The 22,733-nt window shown below is 40.3% G+C and overlaps 2 protein-coding genes across 3 annotated transcripts; one reads left to right on the top strand and one right to left on the bottom strand.

The window, feature by feature from the left end:
* Positions 1-521: 521 nt before the first annotated feature.
* Positions 522-5,364, bottom strand: churc1 (churchill domain containing 1). Of its 2 annotated transcripts, XR_013934769.1 has the most exons (5): positions 5,135-5,364; positions 3,557-3,692; positions 3,263-3,333; positions 2,572-3,052; positions 522-2,533 (listed from the first exon to the last, which is right to left on the bottom strand). XR_013934769.1 is itself a non-coding variant. In XM_080453880.1 (4 exons), the coding sequence occupies exons 1-4, from the start codon at positions 5,171-5,173 to the stop codon at positions 2,960-2,962; spliced, it is 339 nt and encodes a 112-aa protein (XP_080310006.1). In that variant the 5' UTR covers positions 5,174-5,364; the 3' UTR covers positions 522-2,959. The 2 variants fall into 2 exon arrangements, 1 of the variants encoding a protein (XP_080310006.1); XM_080453880.1 differs by having other exon boundaries at positions 522-3,052.
* LOC308103738 (zinc finger protein 106-like) lies at positions 4,836-21,325 on the top strand. The gene is made up of 22 exons (XM_080453879.1): positions 4,836-4,968; positions 5,807-5,960; positions 6,863-6,969; positions 7,535-7,596; positions 7,998-8,222; positions 9,336-10,604; positions 10,979-11,345; positions 11,761-11,830; positions 11,964-12,118; positions 12,247-12,307; positions 12,807-13,380; positions 13,891-13,925; positions 14,360-14,502; positions 15,552-15,686; positions 16,221-16,337; positions 16,784-16,975; positions 17,240-17,302; positions 17,833-17,952; positions 18,059-18,130; positions 18,381-18,452; positions 19,559-19,705; positions 20,882-21,325. The coding sequence occupies exons 3-22, from the start codon at positions 6,865-6,867 to the stop codon at positions 20,936-20,938; spliced, it is 4,041 nt and encodes a 1,346-aa protein (XP_080310005.1). The 5' UTR covers positions 4,836-4,968; positions 5,807-5,960; positions 6,863-6,864; the 3' UTR covers positions 20,939-21,325.
* Positions 21,326-22,733: the final 1,408 nt, after the last annotated feature.

Raw genomic sequence — 22,733 nt, 5'->3', positions numbered from 1 at the left:
TCGTGCTCAAGGACACTTGCAGCCAGGAGCAGCTGGGGATAGAACTGGGGCTTTATTATGGATCCCACCGCTGTTCTGGGCAAAACCCGCAGTGATTGGCCAGTAGTTGCTGTGATCGACAGTTCTCGTTTTTCCAACTATGCCTAAACCCAACCTTAGTAAGACTATGCCTAAACCTAACCTTAACCCCAGTAAAACTATGCCTGCCGGGGACCCAATCAGACACAGTTAGGGCGGGTCTATCCTATAACGTTGGTGGGATTCATAATCACCCCGAACGCAGAACCTTCCAATTCCAAGAAGGCCACTTTTCTTCGTTTAAGTAACCCCTGATCCAACCGACTTCCCACTTGGGGGGGGGGGGGGGGGGCAGACGCACACACACACACACATTCTGTGCATTTATAGATAGAGATATATTACATTGACTAAGTAAACAAGGTATGAAAAAAGTACCTCATTCATATTCCATTTTTGTTGGGCTAAAAACTATTTCCATTAATAAACAAAAATACAGGGTGTAACTTTTTTCATTCAGTTTTACTGTGGAAGTCAAACACAAATGTAACTCCATGATTATACAGGCTTATATATTCCATAAGTATTGATCAGAATGATGTCTTCATTTCCTGAACCCCCACAAGCTTTAGAGCACAGTCAATGCATGCCAAGACGTCAGATGCATCAATTTCCCATGTTGTCTTGTGGGTTGTGAGCAGTGCCAGACCAGCATTAGTGACAGTTTTCTGGTGGTGTAGTTGTTTTGACGTGATTGGCCCACTGAAATAAAACTGCAAGCTAAATGGTGACGGTCCAGACGGTCAATGTTCACCAGTGTTGGATGTCCAAGCTTCAGACATGCCTATGGACTACATGCATCAACATCAACTGGCAGCTCCATCCCTTTGCTCCCATAGAACGGAAGTGAACAGGAACTCTGATGCATATGAAGTGCATGTGTGACTGCCCTTAATCAAGTCAAATGACATCCATTAGTGAACCACCACTGCTAGGTTTACTGTGCACAATACAATCCCACTTGGTTAATGGAAGATACTCAACATCATTCCCTAAAAACCTATTTGAGCATTATTGTGACTAATAAGTTCCTCCGATTTCTTTAAACATATCAAAAAGAAAAAAAGAGGGTGAGGGTTTACAGTTTACGCAAAATTGCAAGCTGTTAAAGCTTTCAATACACGTAAATAACTATCTGGGATTTCCTACTACTACTGCACAGATCCTAATAAAACATAACATATTTTTGACACCATGTGCAACAAATCAGTGGGAAGTAATGCTGTCGGGCATAAACCAGCTATGCACAAAATATTAACTTGTTCTAAAAATATATATATTTTTAGAACAAATATCAAAGTTGGTATATACATTGCCTGATACTTGAATGTGTTCTTATAGTATCATCACTTTACCCATATACAGCTCAAGTGGAGTTAGGAGGTTTTTGACCATTAATGTGGAGATTCTTTCGTCATTCTAATCAATGATGGAAAAACAGGTATCTCCAAAGTTGGAGTTAGGTTGGTAGTTTGACTGACAGTTTGAGGGTCCAATGGAGTTAGGTTTAGTCAGAAGCGCTTTTTAATACTGGTAATTTGTTCAATATTTGTAAACCCACACAAGACGTAAAGGGTGTTCAAATGCACTTGATTTATTAAAAGAAGTAAAACTTGAAAGATGTTGATAGCTGGTTTCTGCCCGACAGTGACGATATCCATAAACCACTCAAAAAGCATTTATTTAACCAGAAAATACTGTCATAATCTTAAAAACAAATATAAAGTGTAACAATATTATATGGTAGCAACATAGTTCTCTTCCTTCACGGTAGCATTATTACCTAACTGTTTTACTTTTCTCTACATGCCTACAGATCTAGTCAATCTGTGTTAAGTTTGTGTCTGCTATAATGTCTTATTTTTCATTTCAGTTTGTTATAATTGCATATAACAACCAGTGGCATAGGGGTGATTATGCTTGGTCTGATCACTTTGCCAGCTCTGTGAAGAACGGTAATGTATTAGCTATGGGATTCTGACACAGGTCTGGAAACTCTGAAAAACATGTTGAAATTATATTTTCCATGTCCTACAACATTTGGCACAAAAACATTGAGGATAGAAAAATATGTATTTTGTTTGTCAAAATATTAGATGAATCAATTATCCACTGAATCTGTGATTAATGTAGATAAAATGATGGTAAAATAAGGAAATATACAAAATGAAGACAACTTGAGGTTGCTTAATATGTTTACCCAGATGTAACCAATTATTTTATTACTAAGGCTGAACTTTTTGGTTGACCGATTAATTATTTTATTAATCGTTACACTCCTCCAAAATATTCACATGATGCATTTGATGTATTTTTTCCCAGATGTAATTAATATCACATATTGTAATATTTGTTGTTGTTGAGAATATTTTTTACCTGTAGCGTAATGTGTCCTATTTGATGGGCACACTTCAGAGTAGTGTCGTGCAGGCACATGATCGGATATCTCTGCCTACTGGTGCGTCTGGGTAAATCTAAATTCAATGTATGGACTTGAACAGCAGCAAGAATGGCCACTAACAAATCCACATCCACTACTTTGAAAACCAATCCTGATACCATCCCATATGAAGGGGCTAAAATCTTTGCATTGGTCCTGCCATGCTATCATCATTATTATTTTTAATTTCACTATTATCTAGTTTTATTCCATTCATTGAATTTAGATGCATCAGTAGACGAAGATCTCTGATCATCTGACTACGCAAGAGTAACTGCTCAGAAATGCATGTATACATTATGCTGAACATAATTCCGTCCAAATCCAAGCATGGAATGGGATTTTTGAATGGAAATGTGTTGAAACTATTAGGAGCAGTAAGCAGCACTGCCATGCTGTCTGTTTCAATTATCAGTGGCTTGATGCATTTTGAGTTGAGTTCTAAAAGAGAGGGGCGGACTGCCTGGGGTCATCTGGCAACACACTGATGGAGTCCTCTGCCTTTCCACACAGCATGCACAGCATTGTGTACTCCTGGAAAATGTAAACATTGGCTAATTAATATAAATACATATATGAGATAATACAACCAATATAGCAGGGTGAAACATATGTGCATTGATATAATACATCAAATGAGACCAACATCATCATAATATGAGTAGTTCTAGGTATCCACTAGCTATATTCCATTAAATTATGACACATCAAAAGAAGCATCCGCTGCCCTAGATCATTCCTCACCTGGTATTCATCGACAACAGAAAATGTGTACTCGTGCCTGGCGACGACATGGTCACAGTTTTTACACACATCTGCAAGATGAAAATTAAGAAAATGAAAATTAGCTTGATTTGTGCAATGTGAAGATATCCTCAATGGAAACCTGGGTGGAAAGTCATCACCACCAGCCAAACACGTTGTGATTTGGTTGTGATGTGGGTGGGCTTTCTTAATTCAAAACCATTTTGGTCCTATATGGCAGTGGCTCTCAAACTTTAACAAGTTGAACATAAAGACAAAATAATTCAGATTTACGGTCATATGTCACAATCTCCTCTCCATCCTCATCCTCTGTAGACTTGTTACTGATCAACATGAAGTCCCTTTGATGACAGTTGGCACAGCCCAGGTAATTCATCAGGTAGGATCCATTTTCCAAACAGGTGTTCCCCTAAAGGAGTCAATCATTTGAGAAGGACATTTAAAAGTCGCAATATGTTTGTTTGTTTGTTTGTTTGTTTGATTGGTTGATTACTTTATTAACAGTTTGCAAAAAAAGCACAGAAGTACAGTTCCATTCAAAATGCTAAAAGGATTAAACCCAAGAAGGCACTATGGCTTGTTTCCATTGGGGTCCTGCGTATTCAATTAATCGATTCATCAATTCATCATTCATGTGGCACTTGGGGTCCTCCTCCATGGTCAGACCTTTGACAATGACTTGATTGATTGATTGATTGAATACTTTATTAGAAGTTTGCAGAAAAAAGCACATGAAAGTACAGTTCAATACAAGGTCGACTAATAGGATTTAAACCCCAAGAAAGCCATATGGCTTGTTTCCATTGGACACAGTACATTTACATTGTTGTCATATCTTAATTTGATAGTCCCTTTACTAGCCTTGGATCAAGACAGACTATCATGCATTTAATCGATAGTGACATTTCACATTTGCATATCTACATACATAATGAAAGTAAAAGTCAGACTCGATAAAATACGTCTATGAAAGTCTTGATCCAAGGCTACTTTGTTACGATAATGACATTATTTGTGGCTAGTAGGACGACTTTTGGGTAAAGTTGTTGAATACATGTTACTAATGCTTACTAGCCCTAGAATGACTGTGATCTTACATACATTTCAAGTATTCCAAATACACAGTCATAGATCTCTCTCGGTCCGCCACTGTGTAGTGCCCATCTGCGCGGCCATAAAAGTGCTCTAAACTCCGTCTGTACTCACCCAATAATTAATTCCTAAGACGTCTAGTCATATTTTGTCCTCTAGTTTCATATCCATGTGAAAGTTCTGCCAGAAAACGTGTGTTTAGTCAAATATCTCCACTTATTCACGAGCTGCACACGGACGAGTTCTGTGCGACGCGAGGGGCCAGGAATGATTGCAGCACTGAATATACGTAACTTCCATAAGGACGCACAAATGTTTGGGACACACAATTGACAGGTGCTTGTGATTGGTGCGGGGTAATGAATCATCACCTGCCAATTGTGTGTCCCAAACATTTGTGCGTCCTTATGGAAGTTACGTATATTCAGTGCTGCAATCATTCCTGGCCCCTCGCGTCGCACAGAACTCGTCCGTGTGCAGCTCGTGAATAAGTGGAGATATTTGACTAAACACACGTTTTCTGGCAGAACTTTCACATGGATATGAAACTAGAGGACAAAATATGACTAGACGTCTTAGGAATTAATTATTGGGTGAGTACAGACGGAGTTTAGAGCACTTTTATGGCCGCGCAGATGGGCACTACACAGTGGCGGACCGAGAGAGATCTATGACTGTGTATTTGGAATACTTGAAATGTATGTAAGATCACAGTCATTCTAGGGCTATAATGCTTACTAGCTATGGTCATAAACATACCCTGTTGGGATATTCCTTTTGAACACAGCCGTTGCACATGTTGCTTCCTTTCAGCAGCTCAACCTTTAAAACCTGGACTGTCTGCAGGACAATAATAATAATAATAATAATAATAATAATAGAGAGATTAGATCACTTGAACCTCTTTAAACAAATGGTACGTTTCTATTCTAGTTCCACTTCCGCATCAGACCGTGGTGCACGTTGTAGAGCTCTACAACACGTTATTGGCGGATATCTGGCAAAAGCCACATGAATGGCTTTTGTCATTACTTGTAGATCTGTGAAAACTGCACCCACCAGCTTCCGGTTGTTTGTCGAACCGGCGTTGCCATGTCTGCTTTTTATAAGCGACGTTGGGTTTATTTTTCCTATAAATTTGCTTGGCTTGTTTATAAAGTGTAGCTATTATATTATACATATATATATTTAGATTATTGTTTAAACAGTCTTCAAACCTTTGCATGTCAAGGGCGGCCCAAATTAATGTATTTCTCCGTAGACCCCCATCTGAATTCTTTTTTTCAAACAGGCTCAGGTACATTCAAAATGTATTATTTCAGTTTTTCTTTTCAAGATCTTTTTGAAAATAGCAGATCTACAAGCGCACAACGCGTCGCGAATTTTAAAGTGCTCATGTAGCCTCTTCTTCTTTTGGGCTTGTTTTCATAGACCTGGCGGCTTATTTCTCGCACAAAATCTGGCAATGGTGTCGCAAGCCAACGAACGATTGGCGGCTACGGAGAGAAGGCGGGGCCGAACTGCAGCGAAAACAAATATGGCGACGGCCTGGTAGTTTTTCCTGGTGCCATGTGAAAATCGCAAGGTAACTTTTACAGTTATATACATACACCATATACAATTCCACTGTATTTCTGTACATATTTAGCTAATAGCATCTGTGTTGCCAATTGATTCTTGTCGATCTAACATTTAAAGACTGTTGCACAACTTGCACATTCAATGTTATTTTGCAAGTAACTCTCAGATGAACTCGTGTCCCACATGTCAATACATGGCATCTGCCGAGCCTTTGAGTTTGTGTTAAAACGTTACGTAGCATATTTGGTGCAGTGTTGTAAAGTAGCTAAGTACATTTACTCAAGTACTGCACTTAAGTACAATTTTGAGGTATTTTTTACTTTACTGGAGTATTTCCAATTTTCAGTACTTTTACTCTACTCCACTACATCAGAGGCAAATGTTGTACTTTGACATTGTGCTTCACTACAATTATTAGAAAACTTTAGTTACTAGTTACTTTGTAGATTTTACAAAACGTACATTAACCACTTCAGCCCTATATACATTCGGCCATTTGAAAATAGCCGATTTGCAATCCCACACTGTGACGCATTGTGAGCTTGTAGATCTGCTATTTTCTAAAGCCTCCATTTTTGGCATTTGAACTTTTTTACATCCGGACTTTCACTTAGTAACAGAGTATTTCTACATTGCAGTATTGATACTTTTACTTAATGAATGTGAGTACTTTTTCCACCACTGATCTTTTTTTTGTTAAAGGTTTCTTTATTTTATATTTTCACATACAGGTCAATAACAAAAGGCATACAAAAACAGTGAATGTATGTTACCCCTCCCACCCCCCCAAAGTTCCCGCTCCGAAAGAGCCACAACCCTGGTTTTCCACCACTGATTTGGTGTGAAAAAAATTAGGGGTAATTTAAGTTAGTTATTAATTGTTGCTGTATATTGCTCTTGTTTCAGAAATGGCTGCAACCAAAGTGAAAGTGGTGGATACCACCACCAACGCTGGAAAAGCAAAAATAACAAAGACATACTGTATTGTATGCCGAAAGACTTACTCAAAACATGTAAGTGATTATCAAGCTACAACTTATTTTAAAGGATGTATGGGTTGATCTAGCTCCAATCAGAACCTCTCCTTCCCCTGTATAGCTCCGAGAATAATGGCCAATATTGTTGATTCTTACTTTTGTCCACACATCGTATCCAAAAAGTAAAGGTATTCCCCCCCTGCTCTCAGATGTTTGACATTTTAGCGGTCAACAGATGGGTTGCTGAAACAAGTGTTTAAATCGCTTTTTTTGTCAGCCAGTGGCCAGTCAACCTCCGTACTGCTCCCGTTAAGTTGCATTGGGAAAACATGCCACAGGCTGACTAAATAAGACGCTGTGGGACCTCATCTCGGAGCTATACAGCAGAGGGAGAGGTTCCAAATGGGGCTAGGGTTGATCTAGCTCTGGTCCATAGCGTTAGAAGAAGGAGAACTCCTTCTACCGCTATGGACCAGAGCTAGGGTTGATCCAAATCCATCCATACATGAGAAAGTATATGTGAGTAAATAAATCTGTACTAAACATGCAGTTACTGAATGATTGATTGGTTGGTAACCTCGACAAAACATGTTTTCTGCAGGATACATATCGGCATATGCATGACATTCATCATCACAAACAACTGGAGATTGTGATGCCCAGGTAAGCTACAATGTTGTGATAAGCCTTGTGCCCACAATTTGGTCAGCTACCATAACCAGTTGAAGCACATCATCCCTATTCTTTCTGTGTCGAAAATAGCATATCTACAATCTCAAGATGCATTGTAGTCCAGACGAGACCTATTATTGTATTACGTACATATATTTCTCCCCAAATAAGTTCAATATTATAAGGTTGATTTTTATTTTATATCGTGCAAAGTTTCTGAGCTTAAGTTCCGCAATGTCTTATAAAGTTTCAACTCTGCAACCCTGAGAAACCTAAGAGGTTTCTACAAGTGATGTAGTGATAAGTGATGTCTACTCTATGAGAGCATAAGACGTCGACAGGTTGTCCACTCACCACTAACAAACGTGCTTATTTTTATTGTTTATATCCAGGGAACCATGCCATCATTGCCAGGCATGTAAAAAACCCTCCATGCATCTTCAAACGTACGCCAAGCACATCTCCACCGCTCAACACAGGGCGAACATGACACTGCTGATAAAGAAACCACAAGTAAAGACTCTAGACTCTACTCTAACTGAGACTCTGGGTGATGCAGCTGTTTGCAGAATCATGGCTAGAAACAAGGAATCAAAGAAGGAATCACAGAAGGAACAGTAAGATTTTCACATACACTACATTTTGTTTTATTCAAGCATAAATGTGCATTCACACTGGCTGTGTAAAAAAAAAGCGTCACAGCACAGCTCTATTAAGCTAGAATTTGTGAATTTGGTCACAGCAGCATCAGCGACATGTATGTCACCAGTGTGTCTGTTAGACATGGCAAAACAAGTCTAGCACAATGTGTGCTTAACGGAGACAGACAATACTCTTGTCCATTCTCAATTGTATTACTCAATATACAACAGCTCAGGAAATCCACACAGGTCAACAAACTACTTCTCCACCTGGCTCCTGCATTTGATGTCGCTCTGTTCTCTTGGGCCAGAATTTTTAATATTTGCATTGCTTCGGGCATAGACAGGATATATCACATGATGTTGCGTCTTTAATTGACTTAATATTGAATTATGTTGCTCAAACAAATTGCATCACGCCCAGTATGAATGCACCATAAGAATGATGGCTAGAACTTGACTATATACCCCCCCCCCACACACACACACACACACACACACACACACACACACACACACACAGAGGCATGTGTGTGTGTCTGTTTTCATTGAAGATTCATTAATGCCTGTAGTAGCAGTGCTGAATAATATATTGTTTCAGCAATGACAATGCAATGTACACATAACATTGCAGGATGCAATGTATTTGAGGCAAAGGTGGCCAGTCAATCACGTTATACTAATACAAAATTACTTCTTGATAGAACACGAAGACGAGGAAGGTAAGCATTTTGCATGATTAATCTGGAAGTAAAACAGTGCAGTCCATCTGAATATGAATATGATATGAATAAGATCGTGATTTAATGATTTCTTGGTAACTGGTCTTGCATGCACAATGCACATTCTGCTTTCACAGAGGTGTCATATTGAGCCAACCAGAGAGCTCCGAGGTGGATTGGATTAGGTGTAGGTTAAGGTTAGCGTGTTAAGATTTAAGTTAAATTTAGAGTTGGGGTTAGGGTTAGAGTTGCAGATTCACTAGGGAATTTCCATATTCACAAACCGGCTGGTTTCCTAAATTCCTGTGTGTGTGTATGCAACTATTTCAACTATATTTATGTAACTGTTCTTTTAAATTTATCACAGGAAGAAGGCACAGAAAAAGAAAAAGAAGGAAAAGGCAATGGTTAAAGAAGCGAATGAAGGAGTTGCACAAAAATCGAATAAAAGGAAAAAACTAAAAAAGGGGGAATTAAAGATCGAGCATCCACCAGAGCCAACTCAACTGAAAGGAGGCAAAACTGTTCATAACAGACAGTTTGCATCACAAAGGAATCAAAGTAGAGAACCACCAAATAGAGCTCAACATCCTTCTCATCAGAATCAGTCCAGTCGATCAACACACTACCAGCAACAATCCCACAGCGTTTCAGTCATGTCAGAAATCGACTTCATCAACAGAAATTTTGACAAAAAGAACAGTTGGAGCACTCGAGGAAACAGAATTGATACAAGACCCAAGAACTGTCAAGGATCTAAAATGTATGTCTCAGAACATTATGAAGATCGTTACTATGATGACTTAAGTACTGAGCTGCCGGATACTGGATTTAAAAGCTTTAGTCAGAAGGTTAAAATCTTTGGGCAGAAGGAAGAGATCAGTAACGGATCTTCTCAACCAGGGCAAGAAGGAGCTCAGAATTCATCTGCCTCTGCATCCACATGTCTAGACGAACCAACCGACAATGGTCAATTACGGGATGTTGATGTCAGTTCAATACTTAGGCAAATTAGAAGGGAACTAGGTGTGAGGGAACCATGCAGGGCAGAGCGTGCAGCCCGTAATCAGAAGCAGTGCCAAGATGTTGGTTTCAAGGAGGAAGTGCAAAGCACTGCACAACAGGCTGGCTTTGAGAAACCTGACACCGAGCAGACCACTCCATCTTCCATCACATTATCCAAAACGGCTCATAACAAATTAGCAAAAACCCAATCTCTACAATGCCCTCAGGTTGACACTACTGTCGTTCCTGCATCCCGTATTGGAATGCGCAGCTCCAAGGTTAGCGCTGTTAAGTTTGAGAAGACACAGCAGTCAGAGATGACCTCAGAGAGTAGGTGTGACTCGGACGAACAGTCAAGAGGATCACCCAGGGGGCCTTCGGTGCCCAGACTTGACACCCTGGCAGCTTCTCTCGCTCGACAGTCGACATCGGCCGAGCCCAACCTAGATGCCGCTCGCAGAATCCGACATGTCAGCGAATCGCATAAGACAGAGCCTGAGAAAGAGGGGGGACTCAGACCAACCGTTCAGAAGTTGCTCGGCTCATCGGGGTCCCAGAGGAAGGTGAACTGGAATGAGATGTACCAGGAGGTCAACAGGAAGAAACAAGAGAAGATCAAAGGCATGCCCAGGTGGGGGAGTCGGCAAGACAAAGTTAGCGATTGTTATCTCCGCTAATTAGTGGCACTCCCATCACGTCTGTTCGTCCATCTTCAAACACTTTGGTTACAAACAAAAATATGTGTGTCTTAAGTACGAGGTCTTATGGCTTAACTTCAGACCTGGAGGTGTGGCCAATGCTGTTTGGCCACTCAAAATAGCTAAACAGCATTGGCCCTCGCCACCAGGTCTTAAGTTAAGTCATAAGAAGAAAATAGGGCCCTTAGTCTTGTTTGCAGAAGCCTCCTCTTGTGTTGCTAAATTTACAATTTGTATTTACAGTTTGTTTGAGAAACACCTTTTTCTATGAATCAACTGAGCATTTTGTTATGCTTTTGTTGTACAGGTTTGGGATCGAGATGGTGAAACCCCACTCTGACCAAGGAGACTTAAGGCTGGTGCAGGACCAGGACATTACCCTATCAGAGGGCTTCCACTGGGAGTCTGTTTTGCCTAGCGATTCTCCACCTGCGCCCTGTCCCCTACCCTACTCACCTCAAACTACAGCTGTTAATGACTCCATCATAGAGAGACCGTCAGACCCTTTAATACGAGAGCCTTTGGAGGAGCCAACTGTTGCTCTGGGAGATGGCAGGAGCATCCCAGCCATGATGACAAACAACCGTATAAAAGTGGAGCCAGTTCCACCAGAATGGAACGATGTGCCATCGGGAAGAAACCTCAACGCTGAGAATAAAATGAAACGGAAGACGGTAAGGAGATTTAGATGATGTACAGCAATTGTCCTCAACTTTTTTACACTATATTTGGCTTTCCAATTACCACCATGATGACCGATGTTAAAATACAGTAGCGTAGACCTACCCCATCCTATTCATCTATGCACAGTTGCACTGTGAGCGATAATGCTAGCTCTAAAATCCAATCCCAGTTTGATGTTTCACCGTGACATTTTAAGTTACTTAAAATGGTACTAAGCCAGAAAACTGATTATTGATTTAGCTAACTGTCTGAAAGCCTTTTCAATTGCACAGGGACACCAAGAGCCATTAAACTCTGTGTCTTGTTTCATTGTGAGCAGATGCCCCTTAAGGGGTTTGTGCATGGCCCTGGATGTTAATTACTTCAACAGCTTTATTGTTATAACTTTGTGTTGTTTTCCATCAGGATGGTGATAATATGGGCATGGCTAGTATGGAACAAAGTGGAACAAAGAGAAAAGCAACATCAAACGAGGGTAAATGCGATATTTTATGTATTGGTTGATTCATAATCGAGGAATGATACATCCAAATGTGCGTATGCAAAGGAGTGGAAATAAACTGACATTAGATAATAGCTTTATTTCAACCTTTTTTGTGTCACTGTAGACCATTCCAAAGTGGACCAGCTCTTGACGGTGTCTCTTAAGGAGGATCAGCTTTGTCTGTCGCTGCAGGAAGTTGACAATTCTCTGATTCAGGCTCGCAACACCTTGCAGGCTGCCTACACAGAGGTCCAAAGACTACTGCTGCTCAAACAACAGGTAGCCCACACCACTAATAGAATGCAAATTAATTTGTGCTATTACTGGGTGTGTTAAAGTTCACATTGCCTTTCAGAAACATTGGTTAACTCTCACCCCCCCCCCCCCCCCCCCACGACTGTTTTTAGTTTACCATTGAGGTCAACACTCTGAGAACCCAGCGAATTGAGATCCTGCAAGGGATGCAAGGTAAGAGTTTACATTGAGAAAGCATTTTATATATTTTTTAGACTAATAGGCCCTCCGCTCCAATCACTATAACTTTAAAGATATTGTTTTTAAAATCATTATAACTAAGTGGAGGGCAGAGTCCACACTTCTAGAACGGCTATAACGATGACAGTGCTGGACAATATAGATGTAGTTATAGTGCTTGGTGTGGAGACCTTAAAGACCTTTGCACACCATAGCCGGTTAATTTGTGCGACTTATTCACACATCATTAATATTTTTCAAACTTCTATCATGGGCAATACATATGTATACTTATCAGAGTTGGAATTTCACAGACCAATTATCGCAGTGATATTGGCACATCTGACAAATCACTTATAGCATGACGGGATTTGAAAGTGTCTTTCGTAGGGCTATTGTCAATTATTGTGTTTATTTTCATCGCTCTCGGTTTGTACTGCCGTTTAATGGCAAGAAAAGGTTAACCCCATATATCTCTCCATGTCTTGTTCAGATGGGTACACCGGGACATCTGATGTGGGAGAGGACAATGGGTCAACACTGGCGAGAGCTGCAGCTGTGTCCCCAAGACCCCCTTCCCGGCCGTTATCCAACCCTACCACAACCTCTGCCTTACACACACCGCCTACCAGAGCCTCACCGTCTCCCATCACCCATACTCAACCAACCTCTGTTGCTCTTCCAAGGGGGGTAAAGATGGAAAGATGTGAACCCTGCGCAGATGAAACGTCAACCGTCAACCTTCAACCTTATAACGGCACTCCTAACATGGCTAGCAGTCCAATTCTCAACTCCTCAGTTCCTGTTCTCCTCCCCAGCTTGCTACTCCCGTCGTCACACAGGCCTGCGGTCCCACCAGCTGAACCACAAGATGCAAGAGGAGGGAACGATAGCGACGGCTCTTTAGAATGTCTAGATCCCTCTAGCTTGGAGGTCATCGACATCGAGGACTCGGATGATGAAGTCTCTAAACCCTCAGTGGCTCCTCAGAGAACCGTTTCAGTGCAGCTCAGTTATGCTGCTGGGCAGACGCTGACTCGGAAGTTTAAGGAAGAGAACTTGGACAGGTCAGTTCCATCCAGAGGTTCATGTGTTGTTGAGCTGGGCGATATGACTTCAAATCAATATCACGGTTATTTCTAACTTTTGCCTCGATTAATGCCTCGATTTAAGGAACGATTTATTTAACAAAAAAAAAAAAAGTAGCAGATTTGCAAGCTCACAATGCACCATGATGCAGCGTGTTGTGAACTCCTACAAAGTAGATCGGCTATTTTCACCACCATTAGGGTTAATCAGACTAATTGATTTAGTCGATTATATAAAATCTGTTGATGTCAGACAGTATAAGAAATGGAAGATTTCGTTTTTTATATAAAACAAAACCCTGCTTCTTGATTATTTGATTGACATACATGAGGAAGACGGTTATTGGTTCTAAACACCGGTTTCGATATATATTTTTTAATTGCCTAGCCCTAATGTGTTGTATATATATTCCTCAATAGTAACAGGATGCTTTGTGTTCAGATAATCTTATATTAATTGTTAACGAGACATTTCTATTGTTCTCTCAGAAAAACTGAAGTTCCATCAGTATCCAGTTTTCCTGGTGAGTTATAAAACGTCCTGTCTGCATTGTTTGTAAATAGATTGGATATTTGTTTTCACAGCCTGTTCAACATCAAAATACATAAAAAACAGTGGCATAGATGTTACAACACAATAACATTCAGGTAAAGAAGACAATACATACCTGTAGAATCTGAAAATAAATAAATACAATTCATACTTCATAGCACACAGGAACATGTCAGGGAGGCAGTTTGTTTAATGCTGCAGTGGCCGAATGGACTAAACTCCCACTAAAGCAAGTTTAAAGTCCTTTATCGCCGTCCAAATGGCAGTATTGTGAAGCGCTGATTGAGAGGGTGATGGATGTTGTTTGCTATTATGTGTATATGTGTACACTGTAATGCTCGTTTAACTGTGTTATTATGTACCGTAATAACCTTGAATTGAATATGTCATCTCCCATCTTTTAAGAGTCTGCTGACGGGGCTATGGAAGAGGAGCCTGCCTTGGGTATATTCAAGAACCACACAGGACCAGTCTATGGCATGCAGGTCCATGATGGGTTACTCTATAGTTGCTCAGGAGACAACACAGTGCACGCCTACAGTCTGGTGGTATGCTCTGCCTAACTTTTACTAAGAATTGACTTAAATAGTGGTTTACATTTATACAACATTTTCAAGCTGTCAAAGCACTTGCCGTTTTATTTCATTGCTTTCATTCCAAATGACATTGTTAGATTTTTCTTCGTATATCCATCTATAAGTCAGGATCGACATCCTAACATACAGTACATTAAGTTACATTAAGGGTGCGTTCGAAAATACAGCACCGAGTGCACTGGCCAATACAAACTAATAGGCGAGTGTGCTCCGGTGCGTAGTTTCCGAACGCAGCCCAACTCATTCAGTGCCACTGGACGTCTAAGACGTCCGTTGTATCATAAGCCCTGTGCCACTGGACGTCTAAGACGTAAAAAAAAAAATCCAAAAATGTGCTGCCAAAGACGTTTATAAACGTCTTTGGGCATTCAGCTATATATAAAATTCTAAAAAGATTCTCTAATTATTTAGTATTGACACTCTTTCGATATTCCAAACGAATAAGGAGATAACAATTTCCAAAGATTTGCTGCTCCATCCACTTCAATGTTAAAATTCAAATGGACAAACAATTCACATTGTTTTTTGGTTTGAAACTACTGGTTTTGAGCTATTTTCAAACATCAAACAACACATGACAACAAGGTCATAATGACCTCGTTGACATTTGTGAAACCACACCTGAATCTCATCTGTGATTAGAAATTATCTGGGATCAATCATACTGGAGAAAAATATTCTGTGGCTATGCGAAAAGGTACCAAAATCGTTCAAAACCCTGGCAGAGGCTACAGACTTTTCTGAAAAACTCTGGCAGTCATTTATTTTTATTTTTATTGGCATTTTTTTTTCAAGATATCATGATTTGAAAATGTTCTGCTCCATTCACTGCTTGTTTAACTTCTTACTGAAAAAGGCTGTATCTCGGCTCCTAAGCACTTTTTTTTTACAATGAATTTTGGCTCTGGCACTCGGAGCCAAACTGCCAGAAATAAGTCAGGCACTGAATGAGTTAAAGACGGGATGTTTGTGTAATGATGGGTCACTGTATATCATTCCAGACCAAAGACTGTGTGATGGTGTTTGAGGGCCACACAAACAAGATCAATTGTCTGCTGGTGTCGGCCCTGCCCAACATGCCTGTACGCCTCTACACAGGATCTAGTGACCAGACTATCCGCTGCTACAGTATCAAGGTACCACGCTAACACAGGCCACGCATTTTTCTAAAGGGGAACATTTGATACCAGTCATAATTAGCCATATTTAAATTGGTACGCTGACTTCGTTACAGCAATCCCCCGTAGGTATAGTTACCTTAGGGTGATGGTGGCATACTGTATGCAGCATCCATACAGTCATTAATGCAACATTCTGTTAAGATTATTATTACTATTCGCTGTCCTGTATCTGGGGGTCTTGACTAGGCTTGCCTTGTTGTACTTTACACTTCCTCCACACTGTTTATATTGTGATGCACGTGTATGAAAAATAGTATACAAATAGTATATTATTCTTTATGATTGAAATGCAATTGCAAAGTGTGTGTGTGTGTGTGTGTGTGTGTTCCTACAATATTTCCTTAATATTGTATCATCGTCAAATCACAACACAAGGCCATCAATCTTAATATATCTAACCCAATGTCTGAAATATGATGCAATCTGTTGGTCAACTACTACTACACCTACTGCCCTTACAGTATTTTATGTTTCTCTTTCATGCACTAGCCAAAGAAATGCCTGGAGCAGATATCACTTCCAGACCGAGTATTGTGTTTACACATTGCCTGGAAAATTCTGTTTGTGGGGGTCGCCGATGGATCAGTATTTAGCTTTCATTTAAAGGTGAGTGTGCTTCCTCCATGGTGCCTCCTGCCTGGACGGGTATCCATACGAACACAATTGGCCGTGTTCGCAGGTGGGGAGGATGATCTCTGTCACTGCACTAGCAACTCCCACAGGTTGGTCAGAGCGCCTGTGCAGTGGGGTGTTGAACTAGAGTAATACCTCCAGATGCGTTTTGTCCCCCCTGTGAAACTCCTCACTGCCAGGTGACAGCGCACATGTCAAAATGCACTTGCTACAGTAGGACCAACTGTGGAAGTTGGCAGTGATATGGGGCTATTGTACATTTGGCATAACAACTAAATTGATAGAAAGAAAAAATAATAATTGTCAACTAAATTTGAATGTGCTTAACCTCTGACTCCACCATCATGCTGAACCTTATAATACATAATTGTCCCCTGTTTGTTTTTTCTCTCTCATAATTATCCCTAACGCTTCTGAAGACCCTGAAGCAGCTGGACGTGTTTGAGTGCCACGGTGCCCGAGGCGTGAGCTGTATGTCTACAGCCCAGGAGGGGGCTCGCAGGATACTGCTAGCTGGATCGTATGACAGCACCATCAGTGTGCGCGACGCCAAGAGTGGCCTCATACTGCGCACACTGATGGGTCACACCAAGACCGTACTCTGTTTGAAGGTTCAGAATCTCAGTCTGTTTTCACACAACTTTCATATTTTGAATTTGCTACAATGTCTTTGAATTTCAACATTTATAGGCATGCAATTGTAATGTTTGTAAACTACAGTACAGAGTGAATTGCACCTATATTTTCAGTTACTATGGGTTTAACGGCAGGGGAGAAAGTCCAAGGACATGCATGAATTTACCCAACATTGTTCTGGTCAAATAAATTGAAACTGTGATGCAATGTACTTAATTCAATATTCTTGTTGTTCTCAGGTGGTGAATGACCTTGTCTTCAGCGGTTCGAGTGACACATCTGTTCATGCCCATAATATCCATGTAAGTAACACAATACATTTCACCTTCAAAGAAATGATGCAAGATGATATGTTTTGTGGTGGAGGTTAAGGATCAACCTAACAAATTTACTTGCTAGTGTACCAGGATATGCTGGCGTAATTAAAATGGCATTGAACAAGTGCCCGTGCCAATATTTACAAGAGCGTTTGTTATAAATAAAAGTGGAAATTCTGACTAGAAATTCCTTGGTCATAACTTAAGTCACATACCACCGCTAGTCTGAACCCAGGGGAACTAGCCTATGAGGCACCTTTTAGCCTCTGAGAATCACTTTCCCTTTGGCACTGGGAGAGCCTGTATAGCCATCAAACCTTTCACCTCTGAATGCGTCCCCAAATCCCTATCCTAATGTTAACCACACCTAAACCATAAACTTGACCACCTTCATCATAATTTGATGCATGCACATTGCAGCGTGAGCTGTGTTTGGTCTCCTTGTGGACATAGCCTGTGTATTCGTAGCACATGTTTCACCTGTCAGTATTTTTCATTTCTGTCTTCGTGTGTAGACAGGGGAGTTGGTACGCATCTATAAGGGCCATAGTCACGCTGTCACAGCAATAGCCATCTTGGGGAAGGTCATGGTGACGGCTAGTCTGGACAGATTTGTCCGTGTATATGAGCTACAGGTACGTACTCCAATATGAGATATCCCTCACTTAATGGTCAAGTTAACATTATAACTCAAAACCAACATGTGTAGCTTTCCAAACATTCTCTTTTTCCCTGTGTTAGTCACATGACCGCCTGCAGGTGTACGGGGGTCACAATGACATGGTGATGTGTATGACCATACACAAGAGCACGGTACGTGGTGTTAATTTAAATCAGAGCGTGCACAAATGTAAATGGTCTCTCTGTAAACAAATAGGCAAATGGTTACATTTGTACACTAGAGTAAAAAATATATAAATTTAACACTGAGAATTTTACTGTATGCCCTAACTGGTCATACCTCTGTGTGATTCTTAAAGTATTAGACCTTCCTGAATTTTCCTGATCAACATAATATTATTCCGTCATTGAGCTGTGGCTTGATACCTTATCTCCCACTCAGATCTACACCGGTTGCTATGACGGAAGTGTTCAAGCCGTAAAACTCAACCTGATGAAGAACTTCCGCTGCTGGGTATGGATACGGCTGCATTATATCATGTCATAATACTGATGATTATACCACGTTTAGTTCTGACCTTGCATTGTAACTGGCTGAGAGGCATTCCAATATGTGCCGATATCCCGATAACAGCACTGTGAACACATCCATGTTCCTCGTTACCATACCTGTAACATGGCAATGGTCATTGCCAGCTTACCCTCTAACATTAGCTGCCACAGTGTTTTGCCACCACCACTTAAAAACAATTTTACACAGGTCTAATTTTATGTAGTTGTAAGCATAATCTTTTTTGTTATAAAAAAAAGTGTAATAAGTGGTACTCTTATTTGAATCTTTAAAAAACAGCATACCAACTTATTACACTGACAGGTGACATCAAGTTCTAGCTCTATTAATGCACAGTATTATTATGATTTATGAAGGCTAAATTTTGTTTATAAAAAACAGCCAAGCAACAGTCCCCCTTTGAGCCCTTTAGGGTGTTCGGTTTGTAAGGTGTGTATCCACCAAGCCTCTCTCTGTAAAACAAATCTCTCTCGATCTCGCCTCTTTTTAAAGGCTGTACTGCCTCTATACCCTGGAACCTTAAAGAGCAGACGTCGTGTCCCACCACATTAGAATGTCTAGCCACTAGCGATTTCTCATCCTTAATAATAATAATACATTTTATTTGTAATGCACTTTTCATTCACAAGGAATCTCAGAGTGCCACATGGTAAAACAAATCATTAATCATATAAAGTTAAAAAAGCAGTGTTTAAAAACCGATGTGACTAAATAACAATTCAGCACGAAAATGCCCTCTGAAACAAAAACGTTTTCAGGCCTATTTTAAAAGAGTCCAGGGTCTGTGGTGCTCTCAGGTCAATAGGAAGGCTGTTCCATAGTACGTAGATTTGTACCAGGGACATCGAGGAGGAATCTGCTTGTAGATCTGAGGGTGCGGGTGGAGTTTTTGTTTCTAATATTAGTGCTGGTGATCCTTTCTAAGATACTATTTCTGCCAGAACCGTGAAATTTAAAAAAGAGAAAGGCGAGCACTCATCAGAAGAAGAGTTTGCGTGTATCGGGTAACCCACTTTTCTTTTTTTCACCCAACTATCCTCTCTGTCCAGTGGCATGGCTGCACTTTCAACTTTGGCATCGCTGAACACCTGCTGCAGCACCTGCTCAGAGACCACAGCAACCTTCAGCTGCAGTCAGTCAAGTGTCGCTGGAGAGACTGCAACGCCCACTTCACCACGCCAGAGGGCGTAAGACAGGTAATGAACGACAGTCATTTGATACCTTCTGTTCCCCTCGATGGCTCCGTTATGTAATGCAGTGGTTCTCCAACTTTTTCACGTCAAGGACCCCCAAATTGATAAATATTTGGCCTCGGACCCCCATCTGAAAATATGTTGTTTTAAAAAATACATGTACTCAAACATGCAAAAATGTTCAAGGTTTGTCAAAAATAGCAGATATACAAGCTCATAGCGCAGCACCGAGTGCCACTGGACATGAGCTTGTATATCTGCTATTTTTGAATAGCCAAAGCACTCTCAGTGCCAATGAAATAAAAAAACTAAACTGCCAGCAATTTTTTCTTTTTTTTTTTTATTAAAAAAAAGTGCTTAGGAAGCGAGATACAGCCTTTTTCAGTTATAAGTTAAACAAAGAGCGGATGGAGCTGCAAATCTTCAGATAATGATATCTTGGGTTCTGATTTTTTTTTCTCCAAAAAATAAAAATAAATAAAAATAATAATTTGTTTTTAAAAACTCTGGATTTTTCGTTCTGGCACTGAGGGCATTCAGAAAAAACTCGGGATAACTCTGGGCTTGGCACAGAGAGAGTTGACACATTTTGCTGACGACCCCCTGGAACCCCCCCCCAAGACCCCTGGGGGTCCCCGGACCCCACTTTGAGAACCAATGATGTAATGTGTGGATGTTTTAGCATGGGAGTGCCTCCTAAACGTATTGGACTGTGCCAAATATGTGAATGGTATTGGATAAAACACAAGAAATATATCATTTAATAAATAGGCTGTATGTAACATGTAAGATGAAAGTAGACGGTGCTAAGACATGGGTGGGTTGTATAGGTGTGTCTGTGTGCTTCATGAAATGAATGCCACAACGCCTCCAGAAGTCTTGGGGTTAAGGCCTTTGCAGACAGGGTACGTTTTAACCAGCAGTTTTAACCGCATGCAAAAAGACGCACAAATCGAACTGGGTTCGATTGGAAAAAAAAAGCACCGCCGCAGCCACTTGCCGCACGGCAAATTCGAAGCCGGTGTGCATGAGGTCATAGAGAACCATGGGTTCTTTAAAAAAGATGATATTGTCCGTCTTTCCCGTGCGAAAAATCGCACTGTCTGCAAAGGCCTTTAGATAGGATAATGAATACTGAATTATTCCACATTTCCCTTTCCCTGTTTTTTTTCCCTTCAGGATCTACCAGATCACATGCTGTACCATGTGGAGCACAACAGCAAGCTGGAGATGTAGAACACAAGATCCTAACTGCGACAGATGAGTCTGGTGCTCCCACCAGTACATGACACCAGCTAAGCCTCTTTGCATTTTGCCCCCATTTGTTTTTAAAGGGCTAGACCCATTTTCCTCAATAATTCCTGTTTTTGTATATTTATGATCACATCCTCGTGGACGGTGTTCTTTATGTTCTCTCAGTTTTCGCAGGGACATGGCGAGAGACACTTAATTTAAGTGCTAATTTTATTTGATTCCTACTATCCAGTATCCAACAACCTGCAATAATCTGTTGTTAAACTGAAACCTGTTTGCTGTCCTCCAATGCCCTCCAATTAAAGGAGTTGAGTAACAAAGTGTTACATTGTCAATGAATAGTTTGTACAATCAGTTGCTCATTAAAGGTTTTAGTAATCTACGTCGCTGTCGTACATTAATGCCCTACTTTGTCTTACTACAGTGTCATGCAAAAATAGCAGATCTACAATTTAAGTAAATGTGAAGGTGGTTAAGTGTGTCTGTGGGTTTTATAAATATTGAACCAATGAAAAGTATTAACAAGAGCTTGTGACTAAATAATAACTACATTGGATCCATTGGAACACAGATTCCATTTCCTGAAGAGTAACAGTTTTGAACATACAAGGTTTCCACCTGATGGTGACGATTATGTTAAGAGATTAATTTGTTATTAATATGTATTGTTGAGAATTCCACCTTAATAATAATAATAATAATAATAAACTTTATACAATTACTAATTTAACAATGTAAAGCAAAAAATAAAAGCAGAAGCATAAAACAACATTAAAGTAATAGCAAAGGGCAGTGAATCAGGCAATACAGTGAGGACATGGACAACACAGATTTAAAACAGATTTTTTTTAATGATTTGACTTGATGTACAGTAGCCTTCTGCAAAGACATATTTCAGCATTAAATACCACCTCATCTTAGAATGCTTTTTATAGTCTGTATTGTTTTTTTACATGGGCAATAGCTGCTACCCCCAACCTGAACAAAATGGCTTGAACTGGTTACCATCCTTAGAGTCCTGCGATATCACTAGTGGTGCAAAAAATGTAAAGAAAACATTTAAGCTAATTATTATTCATGTCAAAATTGGGTGTGTGTATATTTCCATGTTCACTTACAACACACTGTAAACAACAGCAAAAGCTGTACCATTAGAAGTACCACAATTAAAAAGTTACTACTTGTAGGTACATTTTGGCCAAGGTGAAAGGCCATGGTTTCACCAAAACCAGTGGGGTAAATCTTCTGCAATCTGCCTATTAGATTATGAGGCTTCTTGTGTCCAAACTCAAGTTGACATTTTGGCCTGAGGGTGGCGCTAGAGGAAAGGTCATAGTTCCACTCAAACGTTTTAAGATTTCATCCTCCAGGGGGCATGAAGTGTTATGGTGAAAAGCCTCATTAGATGTTGTGACAGGCCTACTGTTAATGTTGTGAGCAAGTGCAAGTTTTGGGCTAAGGGAGGTGCTAGACAAGGCCAGTGTTTCTGTCGAAGTCTGCAAACAGGAAGTTTGTTCATTCATGTTTGTTCATTCATCATGTTGCAGTCTTGAGTACAGTAGAGCAGGGTTCCAAAACCTTATCAGCTTGATGACCCAAAAGAGAAATTAGGTGTGTACCTGGGACCCAAACTTACAAAAGTACATCATGGATTAATCACTTACTGTAAACCTTATTTCAAAAATAGTTAAAATAGCAGATCTACAAGCTCTTGCATGTCATGCCACGTTGAGCTTGTATATCTGCTATTTTTGCTAATTTGTTCACATATTTCAAG

Source organism: Gymnoscopelus braueri (assembly GCF_963280865.1).
Source record: "Gymnoscopelus braueri genome assembly, chromosome: 16".
Lineage (NCBI taxonomy): Eukaryota > Metazoa > Chordata > Actinopteri > Myctophiformes > Myctophidae > Gymnoscopelus > Gymnoscopelus braueri.
This window is presented reverse-complemented; position numbering and strand designations above follow the sequence as displayed.

What these genes read in the sequence shown, in the direction of transcription:
- churc1 (XM_080453880.1), bottom strand. Translation starts at nt 5,173, where the DNA reads ATGTGCAACGGCTGTGTTCAAAAGGAATATCCCAACAGG. An exon ending in AAAAGGAATATCCCAACAGG is followed by an intron (nt 3,693 to 5,134) that starts GTATGTTTATGA and finishes TGACTCCTTTAG; the next exon opens with GGGAACACCTGTTTGGAAAA. An exon ending in CTGTTGTCGATGAATACCAG is followed by an intron (nt 3,053 to 3,262) that starts GTGAGGAATGAT and finishes TACATTTTCCAG; the next exon opens with GAGTACACAATGCTGTGCAT.
- LOC308103738 (XM_080453879.1), top strand. Translation starts at nt 6,865, where the DNA reads ATGGCTGCAACCAAAGTGAAAGTGGTGGATACCACCACCAACGCTGGA. An exon ending in CTGGAGATTGTGATGCCCAG is followed by an intron (nt 7,597 to 7,997) that starts GTAAGCTACAAT and finishes GTTTATATCCAG; the next exon opens with GGAACCATGCCATCATTGCC. An exon ending in TGCACGCCTACAGTCTGGTG is followed by an intron (nt 14,503 to 15,551) that starts GTATGCTCTGCC and finishes ATATCATTCCAG; the next exon opens with ACCAAAGACTGTGTGATGGT.